Source organism: Hippoglossus stenolepis, chromosome 16 (assembly GCF_022539355.2).
Source record: "Hippoglossus stenolepis isolate QCI-W04-F060 chromosome 16, HSTE1.2, whole genome shotgun sequence".
Lineage (NCBI taxonomy): Eukaryota > Metazoa > Chordata > Actinopteri > Pleuronectiformes > Pleuronectidae > Hippoglossus > Hippoglossus stenolepis.
Window position 1 is genome coordinate 15511072 of NC_061498.1, and position 26240 is coordinate 15537311.

Here is a 26240-nt window from a genome sequence, read left to right on the forward strand (position 1 = left end):
CAGGATGAAGAGTCTGGAGTTGAGAAATTAGTAAGACATTTTTTTTATGCAGAAAGAAGAAGAAGAGTCTTAGCAGATTCTGGAAATCTCTTCACAACTGCAGTGTCAACCTCTAGGTTTCTGAAACATCAGCAGAGGTTTATTTATCAGAAACACAGATGTGCTCTGTGGCTCATGAGACGCAAACTGAGGAAACAGCTTCTCATCGGCAGGAAAGATACAAAATCTCATCCCCTCCACGTTCATTCCTCATCCGCTGCTGCTGTGGACGGAGAGAGCATCAGATGCAAAGAGAGGAGGGGGGGTGGTAAGGGGAGGGGCAGAGAGAGAAAGAAAGAGAGGGGAAGGGAGGAGGCAGACACTCAGCGGCAGGAGGTTTGTGAGAGCAGCAGCCGGAGGAAGAGGAAGAAGGAAGGAGGAAGGAGGAAGGAGGAATCAGAGCGAGAGAAACAGTGTGGCTGCAGTCAGGAAGGATACACACACAGAGAGAGAGAGAGAGAGGGAGAGGAGGAGATACAGAGAGAGAAGAGAAGGTAAGAAGGGAGACGATGATCATTTCTCCCCACGTTCATCTTTCTGTTGCCAGGGCGAACACAAGGCATCAGCTGCTCTGCTTCTCCACCGTGTTGTCCTTTTATTCCTCCATCTGCCAGCTGACGGCCGGCTGAACGAGGGGCGCGCTGTAGCACTGCAGGGGGATGCAGAGAGATGGAGGAGGAGAGGAAGGGAGGGATGGGAGGGAGGAAGGGCCGGGAATACGCTCCACATACACGGGGAAGTAAGAATGGAGAGACTGGGGAGAAAGATGAGTGGGGATGACATCTGCCTCTGCTCGGCTGTGCAGCAGTGTGTGTGTGTGTGTGGGGGTCTAGGTGGATTTGTGAGGGTGGCGTATGCAGGAGTATGTCAGCTGTCAACACCAGTAGTTTCCCTCCCTGGTGGAGAGGATCTAAGTTTCTGTCTGACCACACCCTCACTCCTGTCAGGTATTGAAATTGGATGATGGTGGTTTTGTGGTTGCATCAGTGTGCAGGTGTGAGGCTGGGAAGTGTGTGTGTGTGTGTGTGTGTGTGTGTGTGTGTGTGTGTGTGTGTGTGTGTGTGTGTGTGTGTGTGTGTGTGTGTGTGTGTGTGTGTGTGTGTGCGTGCTGGATGCTGGCCAAACATGCTTAGTCCCATTACTGTCAGTGCAGTGGATTAGCTGTGTTAGAGCAACGTTCATTCTCGAGAAGAGACGCTTGGTGAGACACCGACCAAGATGTTTCCTCTCTCAGCCGTGTGTGCGAACAACACCATAGATGCATCACATCCACCTGTGTGTGTGTGTGTGTGTGTGTGTGTGTGTGTGTTTGTTGCGGTGCCTGTACATGCATGACAACATGCAACATGCCTTCTGCTCCTGTCATCACTCTCCCCAGTTCTCCATTGTCCTCGGACCGTAGTAGTCCGGTGAAACACTCAACCCTCTGACTGTTGACCCTCTGACATTGAGAACAGCTTGACCGAGCATTTGTTGTTTTGGGTGTCTCCATGCCAAGTTGTTTTCAAAGCCTAGCGCACAGTATATTTTCATTAAGAGCTGCTCTGTTGCAGAGCGTTTCTAATGATCCCTGAAACCCTCACAGGCGTCACGATAACCACTCCAGATGGCACATTTCGTGTTGTAACACCCTCGCACATTCATATTCCTATCTGGCATATTCTGTTAACACATAAACAATTATCAATAGTGCCACAGCATGACGACCTGCTTGTGTAGCCACACAGTGACACCATCTGATGACAGATGACTATCAGAGAAATGTTCTTTGGTTGTTTTTATCAATGCATTCATATGCTTATCAACGTTTTCAGACCTAAGTGATGAAATTGCTTGATTGTCAGTATCTAAAAACCTCTCTCACGACCATCTCAACTATGCACATAGGTGTTTTCTGATAGGCCTTCTCTTTGCTATAGATTTTTATTTAGCGTTGTAAACTGGCTACAGGATGTGATCTCCGGCTTCTAAACATTAAAGCCTCCAGTTCTTCTGTCTTTGCTCTAAAACTCAGTAAATTACCGATTTTCTATGGTAAAGAAAGACATATTAGACAGGGCTGTAAGAGATCTCTGGTCTGGAAAATATAACACGTCAATTTTAGGTGGTTGAATGAACTTTTATGTCCATTTTCATATAAAATCTGAAATAAAAAAAGATTTCTCTACTGGTTCCCAACAGTTTCTTGCTTCACGTTCTCAACAGCCGTGGAACCCAAGTCTCCCTTCACCAAATGAATATTCTTGAAATTGTTATTTTGATACAATCAAAGTCAACTATTTGGCTGAATTGGTCAAATTGGTTCAAACTTAAGCATTAATCACTACTTTCAGCTTCTGTAACATGATGATTTGAGTTCATATCTTTGACATTTAAAAAACAAGACATTTGAACATTTTTAATGACTAAGAATTTATCTTTTTTTTGCCATTTTTCAAAATATAATAGGAATAATTTTTTAACACAAATAATCAACACATGAATGAACAATGAAACAGCTTCAGAACTGACATCTTTTATTGAAGAATGAGGAAGCCCCCAACCTTCTGAGTGTAACTGTATATAAAGATGGACAATATACGTCTCTACTTTCTCCCACTGTCCATAAAAAAAGCCAAACAGACGCCATGAGGGTTGTTGTTCTGCTGAACCTGCCGACGTCACACCACCTCCAGAGCTGGTGACTGAAAGCATGTGAATAAGAGCCTCTAGTGGAACAAAAGAAGAAGATGAATGGGAAACAGATAGAATGTAACAGAGGAGTGAAAGAAAGGAGAGAGTAGGACGGAGCACAGACAGGATGTCTGATTTGTAAGTTCATTTGAGTTCAAACTGCTTATCTATTTATGGACACATTTATATTCAGTGTTATTTTGTTTCTAGGTCTTTTATTTAACACAGGATCATGTTATTAATGCAGTAACATTAATAACTTGTAATGCATTTTAGCCAAATGTGTCTGGATAAATGTTTGATGACGGAGGCTGTTGTCTGATCAGCTGACATCTGAGCTTTTGCTCTGACATCATCATGTTTGTGCAGTCCGCGGCTAAGCTCCTGACTAGATTTGAACCGAAAACATCATTTTTTGCTGGGACAAAATGCAAAAAGTGTGATGTCTAAATCTATTTGTGGATCTGTGACATTTGGTGATTTGATGTTTTTGGAGTGATGGTGATGTGGTGAAGTGAAACAGCAGGAGATCTGTTCAGCCACTAGTGAAGAAGGGATACAAAAAAATCCCCCCTACCTTGCAATGTTACAGAAAGTGGATAAATAATTATTGTATCTGCCACCTGATCCTGATCCATGCCAAAATTGAATGGGTTCTTTCCTAACCCATACCACATCCTTCCACCGAGGTTCATGATAATCTGTCCAGGAGTTTTTGCGTAATCCTGCTAACAAACAAACTAACTATCAAACAAACAAACGCTGATGAAAACGTTACGTCCTTGTTGGAGCATATTAACTGGATTAATTGTCTATTTAATGACTCAAAGCACAGGTAGTGACGCCTCAAGTGATATTCATGATTCTGTTTTATATTAAACTGTTTTATGTTTATACACAGATTAAAGTCGTAATCTTCACTCATAAATCACGAAAACAAGACCAATGATTATTTTTTCTTTATAAAGATTTTAAGTGTTTGTTTGTAGTCCATCTGAAACGGAGAATATAAGAGATATAATCCCCCCCCCTCTTCCCTCCATCCCACATGTCCCATTGGTGTCACTTAGAGGTGCTCCCATAATACCTCTCTCTGATGACCTCACTACATCAAGCAGCTCAGTATATTATGTCATCCTCCCAGGACTGTCACTGAGGAGAAGGAGATGTTACGAATCACACACACTCTGAAAGCTTCCGTTTCTAAACACATACATCTTCTGTTTAATTATTTAGAAGAAAATAAAATCTGGTTGCACTTTTCTGCTAAATAAAGATGAACTCGTTTTTACTCCCTGCTGAATTTTGTTTTTTCAAGATGATTTTGACATCAGTGGTGGGAATAACAAAGTAACTGTTGATGAGGACACGGATGAAGATATTTTTCTAATCGTCTATGACAGGGAGATGAGATGTGTTTGAAACAGACCAGAATCAGAAATTGTTGCAACATATTGCTGAATAGACCGATTTATTCCACAAAATACTTAAAGCATGGTACTTTAATTAGTTTCTAAGACAGAGGGTAATGCATGTTTCTATATCCTGTTACTGAATTGTGATAGATTTACTCATAAACCACCAAAACCACACACTTCCATCTCTCTTCCCTGCATGCTTGTTATTCGACAATGTAATTGTAGATTATTGATACAGATGCATAGTGTATGCAATATGATACTGTGACATAAAAGTGTAGATATTACTGTTCGTCAGTGGTGTCGTGTTAAAGTTAGGGAGGATGTAAATAAATCTAATCCATGGCTACAACCTGAACCACATTTTTCAGCCTATATTTACATTTTTTTCAAACGGCAACAATGAAAGAAGTTTGCAATGAGCAGTTACTGTTGGCAATGGGACCAGTGGTGTAGTGGTGGCTGGAAAAGTGTGTATACATTTGATTTATTCCCCCAAATCTTTTTTTAAAGCAGCTGCTCCAGCTAAGGATAAATGTTTTATTCTTATCCTACCTAACCAATCATCACTCCTCATACCTAAACCAATGCTTTGGCTATCTGAGGAACAAAATTGGCTTGCACTACACGACTGAAAGGGAATATTTAGAAGTGGGATACGTGATAATCTTGTGTATACACTGCACTATACCACTGAATGTAACTATGGATGAACAGAATAGCTCACGTCATTTCAGTCAGAGGAGACTTACAGGGAGAGAGAGTAAATTGTAATGAAATCAAATTGTGGTAAACAGAGGAATAGACCCCAGCAGGAAGTAGAACACCATGGAAGCAGTTCTTTGAATTAGGAGCTTCAGGTCTGAGGGGGATTTCCCCCCGGAGCCTGGAGGAAGTAGGGACGTCCCATGAAGGCTTTTGATTGGGCAGTTGAAGGGAGATGACTGGGTATCCAGGGTTGAGGTGGTGCAGTGAGCACTGTGCTAAATTGACAGCTGAATGACAGGAGGGAGAACATTTTAAACGTTGACAGCTTACGGGTGATTGGCTGAAGGTGTGTATGTCAGGTTGTGATTGTTGAAAAGAGAGAATGAGCTGGTGGAGCCTGGAGATGGCGAGAACTGTGCATGTGACTTAGGAGGCAAGAAGACGTCTTCCTGTCTTAACTTTCGCTAAACTTCATAACTGATAAAAAACCTAAAAACATAATGATATAAGGAAGGATCATCTTTTTCCCATCATTTTAAAGATGTTATCAAACTTCATACTTTATTCTTCTGAATCAAAAAGTAAAGCTTATATTAATTCATGGCTGTTAGACAATGAAATATAAGGAATAAATCTCAGCCTAAATTGTAAAAAACGTTGTGCCCTTGTTTTGATGTTCAAAGTGAAGCCCAGCTCATTAAAACCAAATGAACTCTTTGTACTTTACCAAGAAGCCATTAAACTTTTATTTCCCCATTAATTCTTCGAGTCTACAAGTCGTATCAGTCAGAAGATGGTAGGAGGAACTTTGAAAGCATTTCTTGAAAAAAAAGAAATCCTCAGTGAAAAGTGAATATTGATCCAAAGTACAGAATGCAGCTCTTTATTATGAGGTTTTCTTTCCCTCTCTGAGGTAAATATAGTGAGGTTACATGAAGTAAATCCCAGCTGACACACATGAGAACAAAAAGCCTGTCTCTCGTGTGTTGATCCGTCTGATTCTCCTGACAGAACAAAAAAAATTGCCTCCTCCTCATCATCGTCTCCTCATCCCTCTTCCTCTGTGATATCGTCTCTATTCATTATTCATGAGCTCATCACTGTCTCTCTCTGTGTCTCTGCTGAGGTTAATCATATTCTCATTGTGAAACCTAAAGTACAAGGGTATGTTTGTCGGATGAGGCTGAAAGTTGCAGTGTTGCAATAAAGATGCATTATAGTGAGATAAGGGTGACGTCATGTTGGATTCATCACATAAGATCACATAGTGGAAAAAAACAAGAGCTCAGTTCTTTTGTAGATTAAATAAGTGAAAACAAAAACCACAACAAAGTGAAACAAGATTATTTCCTCCACCAAGGAGGTGATGTTTTCACCACTGTCTGTTGTGTGGTTGTTGGTTTATTTGTTTGCAGAAGATTCTTGAACTGGTTTCCACCAATCTTAGTGGAGAGAAGGGGCCTGGGTCTGAGAAGAACCCATTCAGTGTTGGTGCAGATGCGGATTGAGGGTCGTATCCAGGCATTTATTTCTAACTTTCTTCAACAAGGAGGGATATGTTTTTGTCTGTGTTTGTTTATTTTATTTAGCAGCATTACCCAAATACTGCTGCATGGATAACCACAAAACTTGGTCGATGGATGTGGTATGGGTCAGGAAAGAAGCCATTAAATCTTGGTTTGGATCTGGATCAGGGGGCAGATCCAGGATTTTTTTCATATAGGACGTCTTTCACCATTCTTGTTGATTCCTCAGAGAATAATTCATGGATCTTGATTAATGAAATTATGTTTAAGGGACTGACTTCACTAGATCCAAATAAAAATCTGGATCTAGTGAATTTAATTGTGGTTTCATCAGGGGAAGGCCTTGGTGGAGGTATGAGCACTACTGCATGGCATTCTAGTTTTTGTCATTGATCTCTAATGGCAACAATGATGTGAAGCTGAAAGTTACTTTTAGTTTAGTAGAACTGGTTTTATTTCATTGTAAAAACAGCACAAATGAGGACATTCTGCTTTTTATTCCACCGAATAAAATGTGGTGGATGTAGTGATCATTACGTCCGTCCATCTGTAAATAATCAGTTGCTTTCTGGACCAGAACTTGAAAACCATTTGGACATTTTTTAAACATTAAACTTCACAAATATGTTAATCAGGTTGTTAAGTGGTGAGTAGACATTTTCATTGTATATTTTTTTACTGAATTTCCATGCCAACGAGTTTGAATTGGTCAAACTGAGAGTGGGCTCTCAACGCTGAAGTTTTCACCAATAAGCAGCAGAGAGACACCACACAGCTCCCTGCTTATGTAGGGTGTAACTTTGAAGTGATTCTCTGAATTACAGAATCACTTACTACTATATACACTTTGTAAAGGCAAACTGAAGTGAATACAACATCATGTGGGTTGTTCTTTTAGTGCTAAAGGACATTTTTTGTAGCTGCCTGATGGATCATCCATCTCTTGTTGACTTCAGCTTGCTTCCTCTTTGTCCTCATTCAACTCTTCACTTACTGCTGGGATCATAGAGGATCATGTTTTCTAGGTTAGACATCCTAAGAATATGATTCTGCCCTGGTAAAGTATTTAACCTTAATCCTACTTAACCATCAAGTTCAGTGTTGAATGTGTATAACACCTGCTCTTCCTGCACAGCTGCTTTCACGTTTGCCCCAAAATGGACATGATATGTATTAACTTTATAACCGTTCTGATGACCCTCTGCCTGTTTATTGACATCTACCTCCATGCATTAGGGCATGGTCACACAAATGCGAATGCAAAGTAAATATCGGGGGATCAAAGTTCACCAAAGTTGAACTGCAATTTACTTCCGCACAGTAAGCAAATGTTTTATTCGCCCCTCGCTCACGCTGATTGGAAGTGACCAGGAAGAGAACGTTCGCCACTGATGTATTATCGTTTGTGTGACCGGGCCCCTTAGTCTAATACTTGTTTATACAGCTCCCACACTGCTCACTGAAAACCTGACATTTGACTTAGACCCAACTGCCATGTTCCACACCTTTTCTCAGCCGCCATTTTAATGCTTAGATTGTAACATTGGAAACTGGCTAATGTGTGATGCTAAAAGTTCATTGATGGATTCAGTGTTGCTTCAGTTTGCTTTTGCCTCCTGATGGTGCCAGTGTGGAAAAATGTGCCTTTTGTTTCATGCTTTATCCCCCTTTATTCTCAAAAAACTTCTAACTTGCTGTTACCTGCTGTGCTCAGGTTTTCTGCTGAATCATGTGGGCAAATAGTATAAACTTAACAGCCAGTTTAAAAGGTTGTGATACACCGGTATTTGAGGGTGGACACAGTTACTGTACTAAATTATATCCCTATGAATCTTACAAGTACAACACAGACAACCGCACCTATGCCACTGCCAGACAAGTTACACCATCAGGGCTCTGCCCTTTTTCCAAAGAGTCGGAATAAAATTTCTGTCAATATTTCACCAGAGTAAATAGAGGCTTATATAATGCAGTATCTAGATATCACTTTTCTTTAAAGAATGGCCGTAAACCAGACGATATTTACAGACTCACTTATCCCATAAGGCCTGGCTCCACTCAGAAGAGAAAGAGAAGTCAAACAGTCACAGACAACGCTGCTCATCAGTAAATCAAAATGTGAAAAGGCTGATAATCTTTATTGCAGCTTTGTTGTATTGTTTAACTTTGCTGCACTCTTCTGGCATTTTGTCATTAGACCATAGTGCTACATGATGGAGTCTGTGGTTTATGTTATTGACTCCTGTTTCCAGCGGGAGGAAGTGAGGAGAGTATTGGATGGAGTGACAGGGGTATTGATCGGTAGGGGCTGAGATAATCCAGCAGTCTGTACAGGACTCGTGCTGATTGTACGTGTGAGCCGCTCACAGATCTGTCAGGTAATGGGAATATATATACACAGAGTGGCCACTTTATTAGGTACACCTGTAAAATCTAATGTGAGCCAATGCAACTGCTCTGCCATTACTTCTACCTTTGCAAAAAGTGATGAGGGTCAGTGTCACTGTCATAGAGGTTTTCATTTAACTATGTATTTACTATGGATCCTATAGTTTGCAGTGGTGTTAAAGGGAACTGAACTTTCTAATATTATTAATTTAAAAATATGAGGGGAAGAATATTAGAAACACGTTTCAGTACAATGAATGAGTACAATGATATTGAATTCAGTTCAATTCAATAATAATCTCCCAAGATAATCAAATAGTTTCAATAAAAACTGATCATCGTAAGATTTTCCTGTTGTTCTGGATTACATTTTGTTTTACAAGTAGCAAAGGGTGTGTAAATATAATATTAAAAAATGAAATAAATACATCTTTAACATTTAATTCAGAATATTATGGAGACCTATGATATTTTCTTAGATTTTATTTGAGCAAATTGGGGTGTTTCATCCATTCTGATATCATACATGATACAAGAATGAAACATTTTGCCTTCTATCAGAACTGAATAAGAAAATATAAATTAATTATCAAAATAACTAAATATAGTAAGGTTGATCTTTTGGGTTTGTTTATGCTTCAAATTATTTCTTATTTGTCTAAACTGTATTATGGTTTTTCTCATTTAGCGTAACACTTTAACAACACACCCTGTGTTTACAACATATGTGAGATTCAGACTGTGAATCCTACAGATAAATGAGCAGCTATGTCCTAACAGTGTTCTTTAGCAGCCCCTCTATCATTTAGAGATATGACTTGGTGCTTTGGTTATTTCACACAGGTTTGTACCAGAGTGACCCTCCCTCCTGCTCTCCCCCGACACCAGCACACAGCCTAGTGGGCGTGTTGAGATTAATGGTACCAGCAGTGACTGTTTATCTTAGTAGTGCAGCTCTATAATGCAAGCAGACTTTGTCATATACGCACCTACACATTCATAAATAAGGTCACCTCCCCAACCTGCAAAATGGAAAACACAACCAGGATTTATAGCTCGAGGCACATGGGGGATGATGTACGGCTGTAATTACTGTACATGGGTCTCTGGATGCCTTTAGATCAGTTCATGCTCACACAAACACAAAAAAACTACACAATTCCTTTTTTTGTGCTGTTTTTGTAAAGAGACAGCCTTTGTTTTAAATCCTGTCGAGAAACAGAAAACATCAGTGAACATCAGTATTTGATTATAATTTCTCTTTCTCTCTGCCCCAGGTTTCCCCCCCTCACCTCACTGACCCATGAAAGAAGCCATGCCGGTGCTAACAGCAGGAGCAGGTGAGCCGAGTCAGCACAGATGCTCCACACACACTGTCCATACTGCCGGAGGCCCGCTGCGCTCCGTCTGCTCCTGTTAATGTACATGATGATTTTCTTGTTCCCCTCCTCTGTAGGGCTTCACGAAACGCTGGCCCTGCTGACCTCTCAGCTGCGGCCCGATGCCAACCACAAGGAGGACATGGTGTTCCTCAAAGACGTGTTCAGTGAGAGAAGCCTGGGATACCTCATGAAGGTGAGGAAGTCATATTATTATAAGTACTCACTTATAATAATCACTAATATGTATCTGTAGATATCATTTGCATCTTTGCACTGTTTTGATAATCTGGTCGGTTGGTCGTGTTCCTTGAGTGAGTGAAAGGACAGCAACCAGGTCATTCATGTGAACATTTATTTATCTGATGGCAGGTCATCATCACAGCCATTCAAAACTGTGGCTGTACAAATGGCTGTTTCAATACTTTTTAAAACAATTTTTCTGCCCCCTCGTTGTCATCCTGTTTGGTTTAAGTTGATGCAAGTAAAAGATCTGAGTCAAACAGACGTCTGCAATGAACTTGCACTCAATGCACTGAACTCTGGATAAATTATCCAGAGGGGCTGTGAGGTTCAGGACTTTCACCGGAGTTTCTCCTGCCCAAAGATGTCAAAAGAGTTTGTGATAAGAGCCGACGCCAGTGTGTGAAATACACGTGCAGAATTGATACATTACCTATTACCTCTGTATGCTGACCCACCCTCCACCTGAACGCTGCAGATATTTCTGTGTTGTTGTGGACATTCCTGTTGCGTTGTTCATATGTGACATAGGCAAAGTAAAGTCCACACCCAATTGTGTGGACAGTTCGTGTATGAAATTGGCTACTGACCCACCTCACCTGACCTCCTCTCTTCAGAGTATATGTGGCGTGTCTCTACCTTATTTCTTTTAATCTTTGAAGACTCTTAAACATCATTATATTGTCATCATCAGTCCTTATGTGTATATTTATTTGTCAGGAAATATAAAACTAAGACATTTTAGAGTAATATAGTCATTTTTCTGGTCTATTCATGTGATGTGGCAACTGGAATCGTGCCAAAATGTAAGGTTTATAAATCAAAACAATGGAGCTTTAAAAAACTTAAATGTCTGTGATTGTTACAGCTTAGTAAAAGTAGGAGTTTAACAAGGTTTTAAAAAAGTCACAGATTGTGTAACCTTAAGTATTTTGTTCAGTTGGAAAGCCAACTGTCTGAAAGCTATCAGCAACTATTGGATGGATAACACTGAAAATTGGTTTTCATGAGGTACAGATGATGAATCGATCTAGATTTGGATACAAATGTACATTATTGTTGACGTGAACTTTTTCCAAAACGCTGCACTCCTTTATGAAACCCTCTTTGTTTCTATCACAGATCCATGAGAAGCTGAGACAGTATGAGAGACAGAGTCCGACACCTGTTCTCCACAGTGTTGCTTCTCTGGCAGAGGATGTAAGTTTAACCATCACAACTAAATGCCTAACCCTAACCCTAAACCTAATTCAAACCCTAACCCTAAAGCCAAGTCTTAACCCTCAAAGAAGCCTTTGAAAAAGTGAGGACCAGCCAAAATGTCCTCACTTTCAATAAATTTCTATTTTTAAAATGTTCCTCACAAACATATAAGTACGTACACACACAGCTTGAATTATATTTCCACTCTCAGCAGTCAGTCACAATGAGTTAGCTCCGACAGAGAAGCAGCGCAGGTATCAAAAGTGAATTTTAATGTCCTCAAAGTGCTGAATCATCCTGATGCTCATCTCAGGAAACTCCACATCCTGCCGCTCTCCTGCTCCCACCAGTTATCAGTGAGGAAACTGCTGACCTCTGCTTCTCGACACTTATCTTTCCCTGCGAGCATGTCTGTGTATCTGTTTGCATTTATTCTCCAGTAAACTGCGGCACTACATTACCGGTATACACATGCACTGGTTCACATGAGGTCAGGGGCCGTGGTTGATGTGCGTGTTGTGATTGGCAGGTGGCGGAGGATCTGCAGGGTGGACCAATGAGCAATGAGGAGAAGGAGCTGCTGCACCTGTTGACGTCACCACATCTGAAGGTAAACACACTGCCACTGGCTTTTTTTGAACCACAAACCTAAAGTGATACTTTGAATGGAGAATTATCAACATTTTAACCAGATTAATGCTGTTTAAAAATGAAAAACTTTAGATTGTTTGGAAAAAAAACAAAAACATTTAGACAACTAAAATGTATGTATTAAAAAAGTTTAATCCTTCATGCAATTATGTAAAATTTCCATACATGTCATTGCTCTCACATAAGAGTGTATATTAATCTCTGAAGCCGTTCAGGCTGCCCTGTGTGCTCTCCAGCAGCTCTACGACCACATTGTAATCTCAGCACGTCGCCTTTCTGTCCCACCAGGCTGTTCTCTCAGTGCACGACACTGTGGCTCAGAAGAACTTTGACCCCGTGCTGCCGCCGCTGCCCGATGACTTCGAGGATGAGCTGGAGGAGGAGTCAGTGAAGATTGTCAGACTGGTGAAGAACAAGGAGCCTCTGGTGAGTTGTGACAGAACAACAGGAGTGGAAATGAAAACATAAGAGCCCGCAGGAGAATGGGGTGGAAGAGGGAGGGAGTCTTTTTATTCTTTTCTGCAAATCATTTTATAAATTCGTCTGTTGTTCAGGGAGCCACCATCAGGCGGGATGAAGCCACTGGGGTGGTGATGGTCGCTCGGATCATGAGAGGAGGTGCAGCTGATCGAAGTGGTAAGTTGAGCTTGTTCTGCGGATTTTGGTCTTGGCACATTAATAGACTACCAGAACCTGAAGGCCCCAACCTGGGGACTGGAACACAGACACAAGTGGTGAAATCCATCCCCTTGAAGACGTCTGCTGTGCAACTAGGATGTCACATTTCAAAGGCTCCTTTAAACACTGTCGACAAATGCTTCCTTTCAACCCTGCGAAATTAAGGCCTTCATGGCCCAACCTATCCCAGGATTCATTGCGCTTCAATGGTAAACTTTTTTTCAAAGGAAGCGAAGCAAAGCAAAGCGAAATGACATTAAATGATTGACGCTTCAACTTCTACAAAGTTTTGATGCTTGGGGCATTTAACTTCTCTTCATGTACAACATCAGCTCTGTTGCTAGGCGACAGGAGCTGGTGACACCTATCACGGAAATCCTCTGTAGACCAGACCATCTTATTTTGGTTCTGACTTGGGGGTCTACGCGGCCCATGAAGGAGGCGGTCTAGACGTGGGCCAGGTAGACGGTGGTGTCTGAAGAAGGCAGCCTCTGAATTGAGACACTCACTCTTTGGTTTAGTCTCTCTTCTATTCATTCTTACTTTGTGGTTTACTTTTAAAAGGTTATAACAGTAATGTAATTCAGGCAACATTAGCAGGGCTGCTCACAACTTAATGCAGCCTGTGATGATACAACCACTGCAGCTTTGTTCCTCTGTTTAACCCTTTTTAAGTTTCTCAAATGTGCAAATAATTAGCAATGTTAATGTTTAAAGACGAGTTTTAGTGACTGTTGTTTAAAATTTAAAAGAGCAAAAGTGTCGGTATGACAAGCAGAAATGTTCATGGATGGATACGAGCCAGGACACTGCAGTGATGTAGCACAGCCCTGAGGCAAACTGAGCCACTGTGACTCCCTGGGAGGCTGCTGGCTTTTACAGCAGTGTGACGGCATTTGTCTTCTTGCAACCGGAGAAAATGAGGGAAACTGTTTCATGAAATATGTGCACAGGGCAACTAATCAAAACCGGATTCTCTGATGAGGTGAGATCAAGGCCTCAGCGTGAGACGAATCGCACGACTGCTGCTGAAACCTAAAGCTCCTCACGAGTCCCCAGAGACTCAATCACACAATATAGACTCAGCAATGATCCTTTATATGGGCGTTGCCATGGAAATATCAGCCACATGCAGGTGTGTGTGTGTGTGTATCTGTGTTAGTTGGCATTAGACACATGCATGCTGGGAAACTAAACCAATCGGTGTCCTCATCTATTAATCATTAATACCCTCCTCTGTTTTCTTGTGTCAGCGATGGGAAAGCTCTCGTCAGTGTGGAGACGGATTTCAGAAGTAGCCTCTGGCCTCTGTGCATGTCTCCTAGATGCAGACATTATATGATTGCACCATAGTGTGTCTTCGATCCTGAGGGAGAAGAATACTGATGTTACTCCTTTCAGCGTCTGGTTTCATTGTTGTGGCTGCAGCAGGAAAGATCAGAGCTGAGGATGGAGGCAGCCTCTATCAGTGGATCTGACAACAGCACTTTGATACGGCTGATAAACTCCAAAGACCTGGAAAACGCAGTGACGCCTCCGTGATCGTCATTGATGTTCGTGTTCTGTTCGTGTTCTGTTCGTCTTCATCTCGTCTCCCCTCCCCCAGGTTTGGTCCATGTCGGAGATGAACTCAGGGAGGTCAACGGAGTCTCTGTGATCCACAAGAGACCTGACGAGATCAGTCAGCTGCTGGTAAGACAGAATCTCTGTACACTGCAGAATTAAAGCCAGACTGATGTTTGAGGAATACACAAGTACGATATACATGTCAAACCTCCATTAATATCTAAGCTGCCCTCATTAGTCGTCCATTTAAAGTCCATTTTAGAGAGATGAGTCTGCACTCACAATCTTCCCTCTGTCTCGTCTATTTGTGATCTAGTCCCAGTCCCAGGGCTCCATCACTCTCAAGATAATCCCTGCCATTAAGGAAGAGGATAGACTGAAGGAGAGCAAGGTGAGACAAAGCTGGAGTCACTGTGCATGAATTTAGTTTTTACACTTTTCTTACACAGTTTGAAGGGAAACAACAGACTCATTATTAGGTTTATGCTGATGTCTAGTGGGACAGATGAACAGCTTCATCCGTGTTTCTTCAATAATAAATAGGCACACAAGGTGCTTTTCCCCCCACAATTCTCACAAAGCCTTTACTTTTGCGTCCAGGTGTATATGAGAGCCTTGTTTGACTACATCCCGCTGGAGGACAAGGCCACGCCCTGCCAAGAGGCGGGACTTCCCTTCAAACGAGGAGACATCCTGCAGGTCGTGACGCAGGACGACCCCACGTGGTGGCAGGCCAAACGTGTGGGAGACAGCAACCTGCGGGCCGGACTCGTCCCCTCCAAACAGTTCCAGGAGAGGTGATGTCAAATCATGTACAAATGTTCTCTCTATGATGTGAACTGGTGAAACGATTCACAGACACACGGCTGATATGTATTTTATCCAGCCATTTGTAATCCTTTAAATCCACATTCATGTGTTCCACATTGAGGGGTCAACTATGATTAGATGGAGCATCAAAGCAGTGAGTGTGTGTGTTTGGGGGAAAAACAAATCGAATCACAGCCTTGAATAGGCACATGCTGATACCACAAGTGTCATAATCTGTCAGTAAGATGATCTGAGCAGGCTGATGGATCCCTGCCAAACACTGCAGCTTCTGTTGGATTAATGTCCACAGCTGGAACACAGAGAGAGACACAGGTCAGAGGGTTAGCTCTGTGAAGCCTAAACCGAGAGTTTGTCGGTTAAATTCAAATTTTAAGTGGAATAACAAAGATCTGCTGATACTGTGGGTTCCTGCTGCACCCTGATTGACAAACATGTCTTTAAATGCACTGAACAAATAATTATTATTGTCAAAGCGCAGCAAAATGACCACATGTCTGTGCTCAGGGGGCCAAGTATCCTATAATCCATCCGGGTGTGTTGTATGTGCTTCTGCGTGTCTGTCATGTTTGAATCTTTATTCTGCCTGTCTGACATTTCCTCTGAACCTTCCGCTCACTGATGATTCTCTCCCTGCCTCCGTCCTCTCTCGCTCTTTGTTCTGCTGCACATTCCCCCAGGCGGCTGGCCTACAGGATGAAAATGGGCACACTCCCGAATCCAAAATCCCCTAAAAAGCCCGTCTGTAAGTTTTTTGCTCCCCATGATTCCTCTGCACCATTTCATAATTACAGTTGACCACCTGCAGCATCGCTCACTGTCACTTCTCCTTTCTCTACTTGGGCACGCAGTCAGTGTCATTACAGGACAATATTTCCTCCTCTGGATAAATGCAGCAGTGTTTTCATTGACATTTATTGACCTTTTTCGAGGGTAATTGGCATTCTCAGAGGCATTAGTATCCATTGTCCGTCCTCTCCGTGCCGCTCTGCCGACATGTTTTTAAAAAGGATGGGGGGGAGATGGAGGAGCACAGAGATGGAGGGAGGGATCATAGATATGAATTAATCTCTCTCATGTTTTGCTCCATCTGGTCAGCGAGCGAGCTGTGAGTTCGGATTAAGTAGATCAGACAGCGTTACATCAGGCACCAGCTGAGGGGAAAAAAAGCCTCAACAATACATTGCGCTTCTCACTTTCTCATTTGAAGCTATAGAGGTGGTGCTTAAACAGACAGGTGAGCGTGTAATATGAGTGGTGGCTCTTCGTGGCGCATAAGCTGCAGGCGATCCGATTAGGCCTGAGCCACGGGGAGACAACAACAGCTTAGCAATATGGCAGCTAGTCGTGCTCCGCCACGCAGCAGCGAGCCTGCGAGGACTCTTCTGCCTCAACCTCCCTCCGTGCTCCTCCAGCTCTCTGATTAATTCCCCTAAATCCCAGCGGGGGCCTGTAAATGTGGGTCTCCCCCTGTCTCATCAGTGACGTCACCCTGACAACTGCACACACGATTTTTATATTTAGAGTCTATAAATCCTCACATGACGTGCTGTCAGAACATTTCCAGAAATGTCTTTTACACAGAGCTGCTGCCCATTTATCTACTGTGATGATAATGTTTTACACTTTCCTCTTCCCTGATGCAAACTGTCAGACGACCAAGGATGTGATAAAGGTGGGTACATGTGCAGCCACGAACATGATTCATCCAGTAAATGCATACAAAGAAAGATACACGCACAAAATGCACACAACAGAAAAATGTGTGTGTGTTTGTGTGTGTGTGTGTGTGTGTGTGTGTGTGTGCGTGTGTGTGAGCTTGCATGTGTGCTCGTGTGTGCATTTGGGATTTCTACTGCTTCCAGCTTAATTCCTCCCCTCCTGCTTCTGGTGTACCAGACCAGAATAGATACTTTGCATTGTACGTGTGTGTGTGTGTGTGTGTGTGTGTGTGTGTGTGTGTGTGTGTGTGTGTGTGTGTGTGTGTGTGTGTGTACCTGCTGATGTGCAAGCAGAACAGCATCCGTGGAGACTACAGTCCAACCAAAAAGAGGCTGTTAAAGAGAACAATAGTTCCTTTTGTGTTCTGCGTCATCCTCAGTCCCTGATATTATGTGTGTTCCGTTTTTCACTAGACTGCATCATCAGACCCTATTTCAATGTTTTATTCTGATTCTGTGCTGTAAACCATCCTTTTTCTAAAATCATAACATATCATCATGTTCTACTTTTGTTGTGGACTTATGGATTTGTAGGTTTGTGTATTTGAGGCAGTTTCTGTCTCAGCTGTGCAACAATGGGGAGAAAAGACTCGTGTGTGGGTCACAGGGACTTCACAGCTGGCTCCTTTTCAAAAGGAGAGCCTCCTCTGTTCCTCTCCTCTCCTCTCCTCTCCTCCCTCCTCTCCTCTCCTCTCCTCTCCTCTCCTCTCCTCTCCGTTAGTGGCTGTTGCCTCCAACAGCATTGCATCATTAACTCTTGGCTGCCTCCCGCTGTCTGCCTGCCTGCTGCCTGTCGGCCCCGCCTGCCCTCTCCAGAGCCCACGGCCCTCCTGCCCTCCTGCCCTCCTGCCCTCCCCACTCTTTAACTCTTCCAGGTCTCTTACCCTGTGCTTACCCCCTCTTTTCCTTGCTTGCCTCCCTACAGAGGACTGTGACTGTGAGGGCTATTTCAATGGACAGTACATAGGTGAGAGCGTGAACGTCTTTCCCCACCTCCTTCTCCCTATCTGCTCTTTGCCTGTTGCAGCCTGGCTATGCGCTGGTTCCCTGGATGCTTCAGGCTGGGGGTCACACTGATTGCTTGTTGAGTTGACCCGTGCGGGGCCCGGGGTTGAGGGACAAGAGGAGGGGTGAAGGTTTTGAAGGGTAAAGAGATGGGATCAAAATCAATGCCAGGGGGGGGAATCGGAGACACGGATGATGATTCACAATTTTTTTGGCACCAAGAGAAGGGAGGTAGATGAATTTGTAGAAAACATGAAAGAATTTTCGTGTTGAAAAATCATCGAGGAAGTATCGTGTCAGCCTGAATAGTTTTCAGAGAGTTTAAGGACGTGTCAAAGTCTGACATTTAAGTGTTTCCAGTGAGTAATGCATTCGTATTCCAATTCCCCTATTCCTAATTTATAACCAAATGAGTTCTTTACAGGAATAAAGAACCAAATGATGCTGCTGTAACCAGTGGTAGAGGAAATATTCAGATTCTTTACTCACCAGAAGTAAAATACCAATACAGTAATTTAAAAATACTATCTTTTGAGTAAAAGTCCTGCGTGAAATAAGTCAAATTAAAAGTACATAGCTATTAGGAGCAGAATGGAATGAAAGTACTGGTTTGGGTCCTCTGACCGATGTATGTATTAACTATGTATTAATAAAAAAGCAACCATGTGTCACTGTTGTAGCTGCTGGAGGTGGAGCTAGTTTTACTTTATAAACAGGAACAGTAGTCTAGGAACTATTTGGTGGAACTGTTAACTTCTCAAATATCTTGTGACCTTTACTACACACTGCTGTTTGTCAAAGGTCAGAGGTCAAACATTTTAGAAAACAACTGGTTTTATATTGAAAAGATAATATTATTTATGTGAAATCACATAAATGTAATTGAGTATAAAGTTTAATACCTTTTGAAATGCCGTGGAGTGAAAGTATAAGGTAGATCAAAATAGAAATAGGTACAATAATACTTCATAACAGTAAAATGTTGTTTGCCTTTGAATAAGTAGCCAGGAAAATTAGTTTTGAAGTAATAAGCTTTTCTGACTTCAAATTGGAGAGGATGGAATACGGTAGTCCCCTTTATCCTCAACCCCTCACCATCCTTCCAATGACCTCCCCTCCCTCATCCTTCTTCAGCCCAACCTGACCCCTCTATGCTCCCCCACATCCTGCGAGCTGCTGGAATGACGATGAGTACAAGGAGCGATCTGACCGCAGCGGAGAGCTTAACAGCACCTCCTCACTGTAACACACAACACCCTTTAAAACAAACAGTATTTGTGCTTTCCCTTTGCTTGGAGCTGTTAAAACATCCCTCCACCCACCTCCTCCATCCAGCAGTGTTTGGATCCTCCCTAACTTGCCTCCCTCCCGTCCCGCATCTAACTAACTGCCCCCTGCTGCTGTGGCCAGTGCACTGCTTCCTCCTTTTCTTGAAAATGCCCCCTCCTCCTCCTCACACCCTGCTGCGTTGGACGCATTGCACACTCAACAGGCACGTTTGCTGCTCGTTCACCCTGTGTGGAGGTGTGAGGCTGGGTTGTGTGATGCTCTAACGCCAGTTATAGTCTCTCCTAAGTGTAAAGCAGTGGCGCCCTCCTGTGGCCAGGTGTTTTCCTGGGAATTTTATTCAGGTACAGTGCCCGGCTCATTCCTGCAGGTATACACCACTGACAGGGGGAGGGTACAGACAGTCCTGGTCATGGGAGACCCTCATTCACAGCCACTCTCTGTCATCGGTGTGGCGTTTCCCAGGGCCAGGCTGTCCTGTCTGTCCTGCCTCAGCACTGTAGCCTCGTTGAAAGACGCATGCCTTGGAACATGTTGGAAAATCATGTCTGTCTTGGGTCACACAAATATTTCATTCAGATGAAAGAATCATTACTTTAAAAATAATTAAAGAAAAGTTTGCTTACAAGGCGTTAACTGTGCTTAGCTGCATGCGATGTTTAGTTGAAGCATGGTGAATAATTGTCTAAAAGTTCAGTAAATATCTCACACGATCAAGTATTTACACGTCAAATAAGAGGGAGCTATTTTGAACCTCGTGCAGTGTTTACAGAGGTTTTTAATGCATGCTTGTCAAAGGGTTGGTCTTGACTATATTCAAACAATGTTTGCTCACTGCACTTCATGCAAAAATGCACCATACCTGCATCATGGAAGTGAACAGTGTCCTCATATGTAAGCATAAGATTATAAATAATTTTATGGCTCATGTCACCTGACCCGAGACCTTTTGTTGTCTGTTCTTTCTCCCCTCGTGTGTGTGGCCTCGCTGTAGCTGGTTTACGGAGGAGTTTCAGGCTGAGTCGTAAAGACCGACAAGGATCCTCAGGAGAGGGCTCTGATCCCGGAGACTCTGACTACCTGACCTATGAGGAGGTCACCCGCTACCTGCAGAGGCCCAATGAGAGGCCTCGTCTGGTGGTTCTGATCGGTGAGACTGAGCCACTAACTGGCACTTATGTTCTTCTGTGATGATAGTGACATCTACAGGATTAAAGCATGTACTACAACAAGTTCAAACTAATTTGACATGACGCATGGTATGAAGACAACAAACAGCCTTACCATTGATAGTTACTTTAAAACCCCAAACACATGACTTCTCAGTTGCTAGCGTCCTCCATTTTCATAATAAATAACATAACATCACTGACTTACTCTGCTGATGAATGTACGAGAGGGCCTGTAATTGGTCAAGCTGACAGTGAAGAGATCTGCTGGATCAAGAGACAAACCTCTTCAAACGGTCTGACGTACTTCTACAGGTCATCACAGGTTGAATACAAACTTCCCCCCTCGTTACAATTTTGAATATAAGGTCCTAATAATAAACAGATTTTCCCTTCATGATTAAATTGTTTTTCTCTAAAAATAAACACCCAATCTGCATCCATAGGTTCTCTTGGAGCACGAATCAATGAGCTCAAACAGCGAGTGATTGCTGAAAACCCACATCGTTATGCTGTGGCCGTACCGCGTGAGTAGCTCACACCATTCATACATCTCTAAATATAACCAATATTATTGTGCAGTGACCTCACATACATGAAAAATTATTCTTATGTTTCCGCAGATACCACAAGGCCCAAGAAACCTCACGAGAAGGAGGGGGTGGAGTACCACTTTGTCACAAAGCAGCAATTTGATGCAGATGCTTTGAACAACAAGTACGTTGACACGCATGTTGGTTTTTGTGTGAATGGAGGATTTGTTTCCTTCTGAAGTTTGGTTTCTCCTTTAGGTTCATAGAGCACGGTGAATACAAGGAGAACCAGTATGGCACCAGTATAGAGGCGATCCGCTCTGTACAGGCCAAGAATAAGATGTGCGTAGTGGACGTGCAGCCTGAGGTAAGAGTCAAGTTACAACCACTGAACCCATCGTCCAAATGTATCACAGTCCACTATCATAACACAGTCACTTCAGATCTGTTCATTATGCAGAGTCTGACATATCACTGTTGGCCCCTGTTTGGCTCTTATGCTCTGTGTAAATGCATCACCACTCCAGGCGCTGAGGAGGCTGCGGACAGCGGAGTTCAAGCCTTATGTCATATTCGTCAAACCTCGTGTTCCAGAGAGCAGGCGACGCCGCAGTGCTACCACCTCGCCAGGAGGGGGAGACCATGGTCGCGTTACAGTGAGTCCTGCATTCTCTTAGATGCATCTCGATTGAAAACTAATTCAGTCCTTTGATAAATGCTCCTTTCATGAAGGTTTTTTTTGTGATGATTTTGGAAGCAACATGATGAACTTTGTGCTGTTGAACTAGAGTATTATACTGAGATGTGGTTCTGTTGGCCTTCCTCTGTCAATAACACATTCAGATGATGTAAAAGAGTTTAACTGACTCTATCCTGAAGGTTGGATTTATTGCCGTCCAATACAACATTGGACAGCATTAGTTTTAGCGGTAGACCTATACCTAATATTTGATGTGGGTCACAAACGTTACTGTTTGTTCTGGTTTGCAGCCTGAATATTTATAATACAAGATATAATAGAGACATTGACATATTTGACGGTAAACCGTGGGATTATTCGTTGTGTATAAAGTATTAAGACTCAGTCGTCAGGACACACTAAGCAATTTTTCAACATCATGGCCAAACAGAACATTTTCACAGGCCACATTGTTCATATTCATTCAGGAGTTGCAAATCACGTCGGTGGGATCAAATCAAAACTAGTCAAGGACTCAGGTCGAAGGACAAGGCCCTGCAGGTTCTGTCTTCAGACAATGCTCTGTCTATATCAAACACATCATTTTCTTTTTAACAACAGGATGAAGACCTGCAGGAGATGCGTCAGTCTGCCATTCAGATCGATCAGCAGTATGGACACCTGGTGGACCGGGTCCTCATCAAGGAGGACTCAGCCAGTGCCTGTGCAGAACTCCGAGGTATTTTGGAGAGGCTGGAGCGAGAATCCTTCTGGGTGCCTCTCAACTGGGTGCGGACCTAAACCTCACTCTTCCCCCTGAATCTTCTAGAGGAACTTCACAGCCCGCCCACCCAAATCCTCTTCTCCTAATGACCTAATTCCCCTCAAAGGCCCTGTGGCCAGTCTGGTAGTCTGCTGGACTCCCTCAGCACTGGTCAAACAGCCACTACTGAGGCTCCAAATGATATTAGAGGAAGACCTCGTCAGGGGTTTCGCAGCAGATGGACAACTCCTCTTGGTCAAAGGCCAGTTTATCGTCTGAAAATCTGTCTTTTCCATCACAATCGCCCCTTTCCCATGTCATTTATTCAAGTTTGCTTTGAATTTATTTGACGACAGGGAACAGAAGCAGAAGTGTTTTATTCCTCCCACTGTCACTTACTCGAGCTGCATTGTTTACTGGAGCGTGTCAGGTTTGGGATCCCACTCACAGGATTGCTCAGTCAGTCAGCTTTATCATGACTCCTGTTGGAGTACATTTAGTAGCATGTTTTTTATTCAGCTCAATGCCACATACAGAATGATTTCTTGTTAATTCTAACTGCTCATGCATCTTGTACAGTATAAGAGCCAATCACTTTCAACACGGAATATTTAAGGAAATTCAAAACCATTCATTTCAACAGACTGACAGAAAATATAACTAAGATCCAAACAGTATGTGAGAATTTAATTTTCTACAAAACTGTTTTTAAGAAACGCATGACAGCTGGTTATTTAATCTCCGATGTAAATATTGTAAATGTTCTTCCTCGTGTGCCAACGAAAGATCTCGTAGCACTTCAATGCAACCTGTTTACCTTCAGTCCTGTGTGTAATAATGCTGTGCACAAAGTCTGTGTGGATTGACGTCACAGTGTGTGTACACAAACACCAACACATGATGCTACTTTTTCGATCATGAATGGGTTTTGTAAAGTTCCCTTGCACATTTTTTAGACAGCAGAAGCAAAGGTGGCAACTCGATGTATTTTATTTGAGAATCAAGAGTTTTGTTGAACTTGAGATGTAATATCCACAGATTTTGAATAAAAATAAGGTTATGAATCTGCGTCTATTGATAATTAACTAATTGTTAAATTTACCAACATGTTTACATGTTTATACTCGTAAGATATAAACAATCTAAAGACAACTTGCCATTTTCTGACATTTTCTGATGTAAAAATGTATCAGGAATAAGGGGCCAGATATCAAACAAAGACTATACTTGTAAATTGCAGCCTTATTTCATATACAAGGCCCAACACAGAAAATGCAGAGTAAAATGTGATGTTACAGGATACATTTGAACCCTCATGAGAGACGTCTCATATGCACAATGAAAGATTTCATGGTTGTAATTGTACTTTTTCTCTGAACTGACATGAATCTCTGCCGAACATGACTTCAAAGACAGTATTGGTGGCGATGATTGAACACAATCCACCTCCGGAGTTTAGTCAAATCAAGAGTTTCTCTCTTTCTGGTTCAAAGCTGCCACAGCCCAGCACTGTAAACTGTGTGGACAGAGATTTACATTAAAAAGACAGATTCTTTGGGCGAAGAATTGTTTATTTACTCTAACTTCTGCTTAAATTAAATAAGTTTTACACAGACTGGAGATTTTAGTCTCCCATCACGTACATCAAATCCCTCAAGGATGGGATCTTTTACAACCAGTGCAAAGAGGAGGAATCAATGCAGGTTCGCAACCTTGCGCTCTTTCTTTGACCTGATAAACTTAAAATGTGAACCTATTCTGAAATGACACAAATCAGATTAGAGGAAACTGATAGGCTCATGTCACAGGTGATCACAACGTTAGTGATCTGTACAGGTTTACAACATTTTGGATAAACTATAACTCACTTTGAATGTTTCAGATCCCTTCTGCTGTGTGTTAAAAACGTGCTCTGTGTTTTTGATCTTTTCATGTTCTGTACGAACTAAAGAAACCCAGAATGTTGAGTTTGTAACGTGACATGTACAAAGTGCCATAATAAAGCTAGCTTAATCAAACCTTTGGCATTCCTTTAATACAGTTTCCCGGGGAAAAAATGTTTTTCCCCAAAGCTCGATTTTCTTTTGCTGCAGATTGATGTCAAAATGTTTAATGTGTGTGTTTACCTCTCATCTGTTGTTGCTCCACTGCAGTTCATTTAAGTGCATGTATAACATTGTCAGAAGTCCTTGGCTTTGGTCCACAGGCAGACATCACATCTCTATTCCATCAGCGTTGTGTTTCATGTGGTCTGCTCTGGGGACAGATTATTGTCACAGTGATAGATCAGTTGAAAGCAAGTCTAAGCTCGGGCAAAGAATTCATAATGAACCACAGTTGAACCTGAGAGGTAGAGGCTGAAACTATTTAATTTCTTCACTCAGGTCACTTTAATGTAAAGCAATGCATCATACAAATCACTCATAATTAAAGCCAGTGGTGGAAGGATTATTTTTTGTACTGTACTTTAGTACAATTTTGAGGTAATTTTACTGGAGTGTTTTTCAGTATGCACCATTAATACTTTTACTCCATTTCATTTATTCAACAGTTTGAGATTTTACACTCAATAATATATGGTGAGTTTATAGATGCAGTATAGTGCATTAATTCTAAATGAACCTGTAGGACATAAAGTACCTAAGCCTAATGTAGCGTTTCAAAATTTTGCTTTTGTTAATTAAAGAACATGTTCCTGGAAATTTGAATAACCAGGCAAACCAGCATTAAAAACCTGATAAAATCTAATAGTACAGTAAGGAATCAAATATATAAAAATGTACATTTAAGTATTAAAAACATGATAAAAATGCCATAGTATATAAGGCATCAAATACATTGTAAAAATGTCATAGTATAGCTGAATTTCCAGTTCAGCGTTCTGCAATCTTCATGGAACTTTGAATAACAGATGATGCAGCAGCTTCAGAGTCTTTGTCAAGCAGCCTTTTCACTGCGGGTCACTTTTACAGTTTCTAAATGATTGAAAGCTGCTCCCTGAGGAGTCTAATAACGAGCTAACTTCACGACTTTCCAGTGCTAAAAACCTTTTTGGAGTCTGCACTGATCCTTCATTAAAAGGCTCATGTAATTCTGTAATTGAAAAAAGATATGAAGCCCATTAATCTGTAACTGTAGTGCAGCTTTTTCATGGGTTTTGTAAGGGTTCGTCATCAGCTCACCCTCTCTCTCATATGCAATTAACTCAGTGAGCATCCTGCGACTCCTGAGACAGCTGCTGGCAGAGCCAATTAAACTGGGTAACAATCACTGTAATTAGTGGAGGTGCCCCGCTGAGAAAATGGAACCATGTGTAATGTACTGAGATGTGTTGGACTCAAATGCTCGACTCGGAGACAGAGATGATAAAGAATAACTTTTACTGAATGGTTTCGGTACACGGAGTGGCAGTCCAGTAACAAACACAATATTCCAATAAGTGTCGGGCAGCAGCAGAAGTCGAAGGAGATCCAGTCCAGGTTCGGTACACAGGTGAGGCAGTCCAATAACAAACACACAATTCCAATGAGTGTCAGGCAGTAGCAGGGTTCGGTGAAGATCCAGTCCAGGTTCGGTACACGGGTAGACAATTGTTGAACAGGCAGAGGTACCGACAGGGAAGAAGCAAAAGCGGAGTCGATAACACAGGCCGGGGTCGGAATCACTAGAAACTTAATTATCATAGAAATCGCTGGGACGCTTGAGACACGGGGAAACAAAGACGAACTGGCAACGCGACACAGGAACACACAGACTAAATACACTAGGTGATGAGGAACAGGT

General features: G+C 42.2%; 1 protein-coding gene across 3 annotated transcripts; it reads left to right on the top strand.

Moving 5' to 3' along the window:
* Positions 1 to 316: 316 nt before the first annotated feature.
* On the top strand, positions 317 to 24475 carry mpp3a (MAGUK p55 scaffold protein 3a). 3 transcript variants are annotated; one of them, XM_035179618.2, is made up of 20 exons: positions 317 to 533; positions 10030 to 10092; positions 10209 to 10327; positions 11497 to 11574; positions 12107 to 12187; positions 12517 to 12654; positions 12783 to 12864; positions 14513 to 14598; positions 14789 to 14863; positions 15073 to 15269; positions 15981 to 16045; positions 16955 to 16975; positions 17947 to 17988; positions 19592 to 19657; positions 20308 to 20463; positions 20929 to 21009; positions 21106 to 21199; positions 21274 to 21382; positions 21543 to 21671; positions 22316 to 24475. In XM_035179618.2, the coding sequence occupies exons 2-20, from the start codon at positions 10056 to 10058 to the stop codon at positions 22493 to 22495; spliced, it is 1836 nt and encodes a 611-aa protein (XP_035035509.1). In that variant the 5' UTR covers positions 317 to 533; positions 10030 to 10055; the 3' UTR covers positions 22496 to 24475. The 3 variants fall into 3 exon arrangements, with proteins under 3 accessions (XP_035035509.1, XP_035035510.1, XP_035035511.1); XM_035179619.2 differs by lacking the exon at positions 19592 to 19657; XM_035179620.2 differs by lacking the exons at positions 17947 to 17988; positions 19592 to 19657 and having other exon boundaries at positions 318 to 533.
* The last annotated feature ends 1765 nt before the right edge of the window (positions 24476 to 26240 follow it).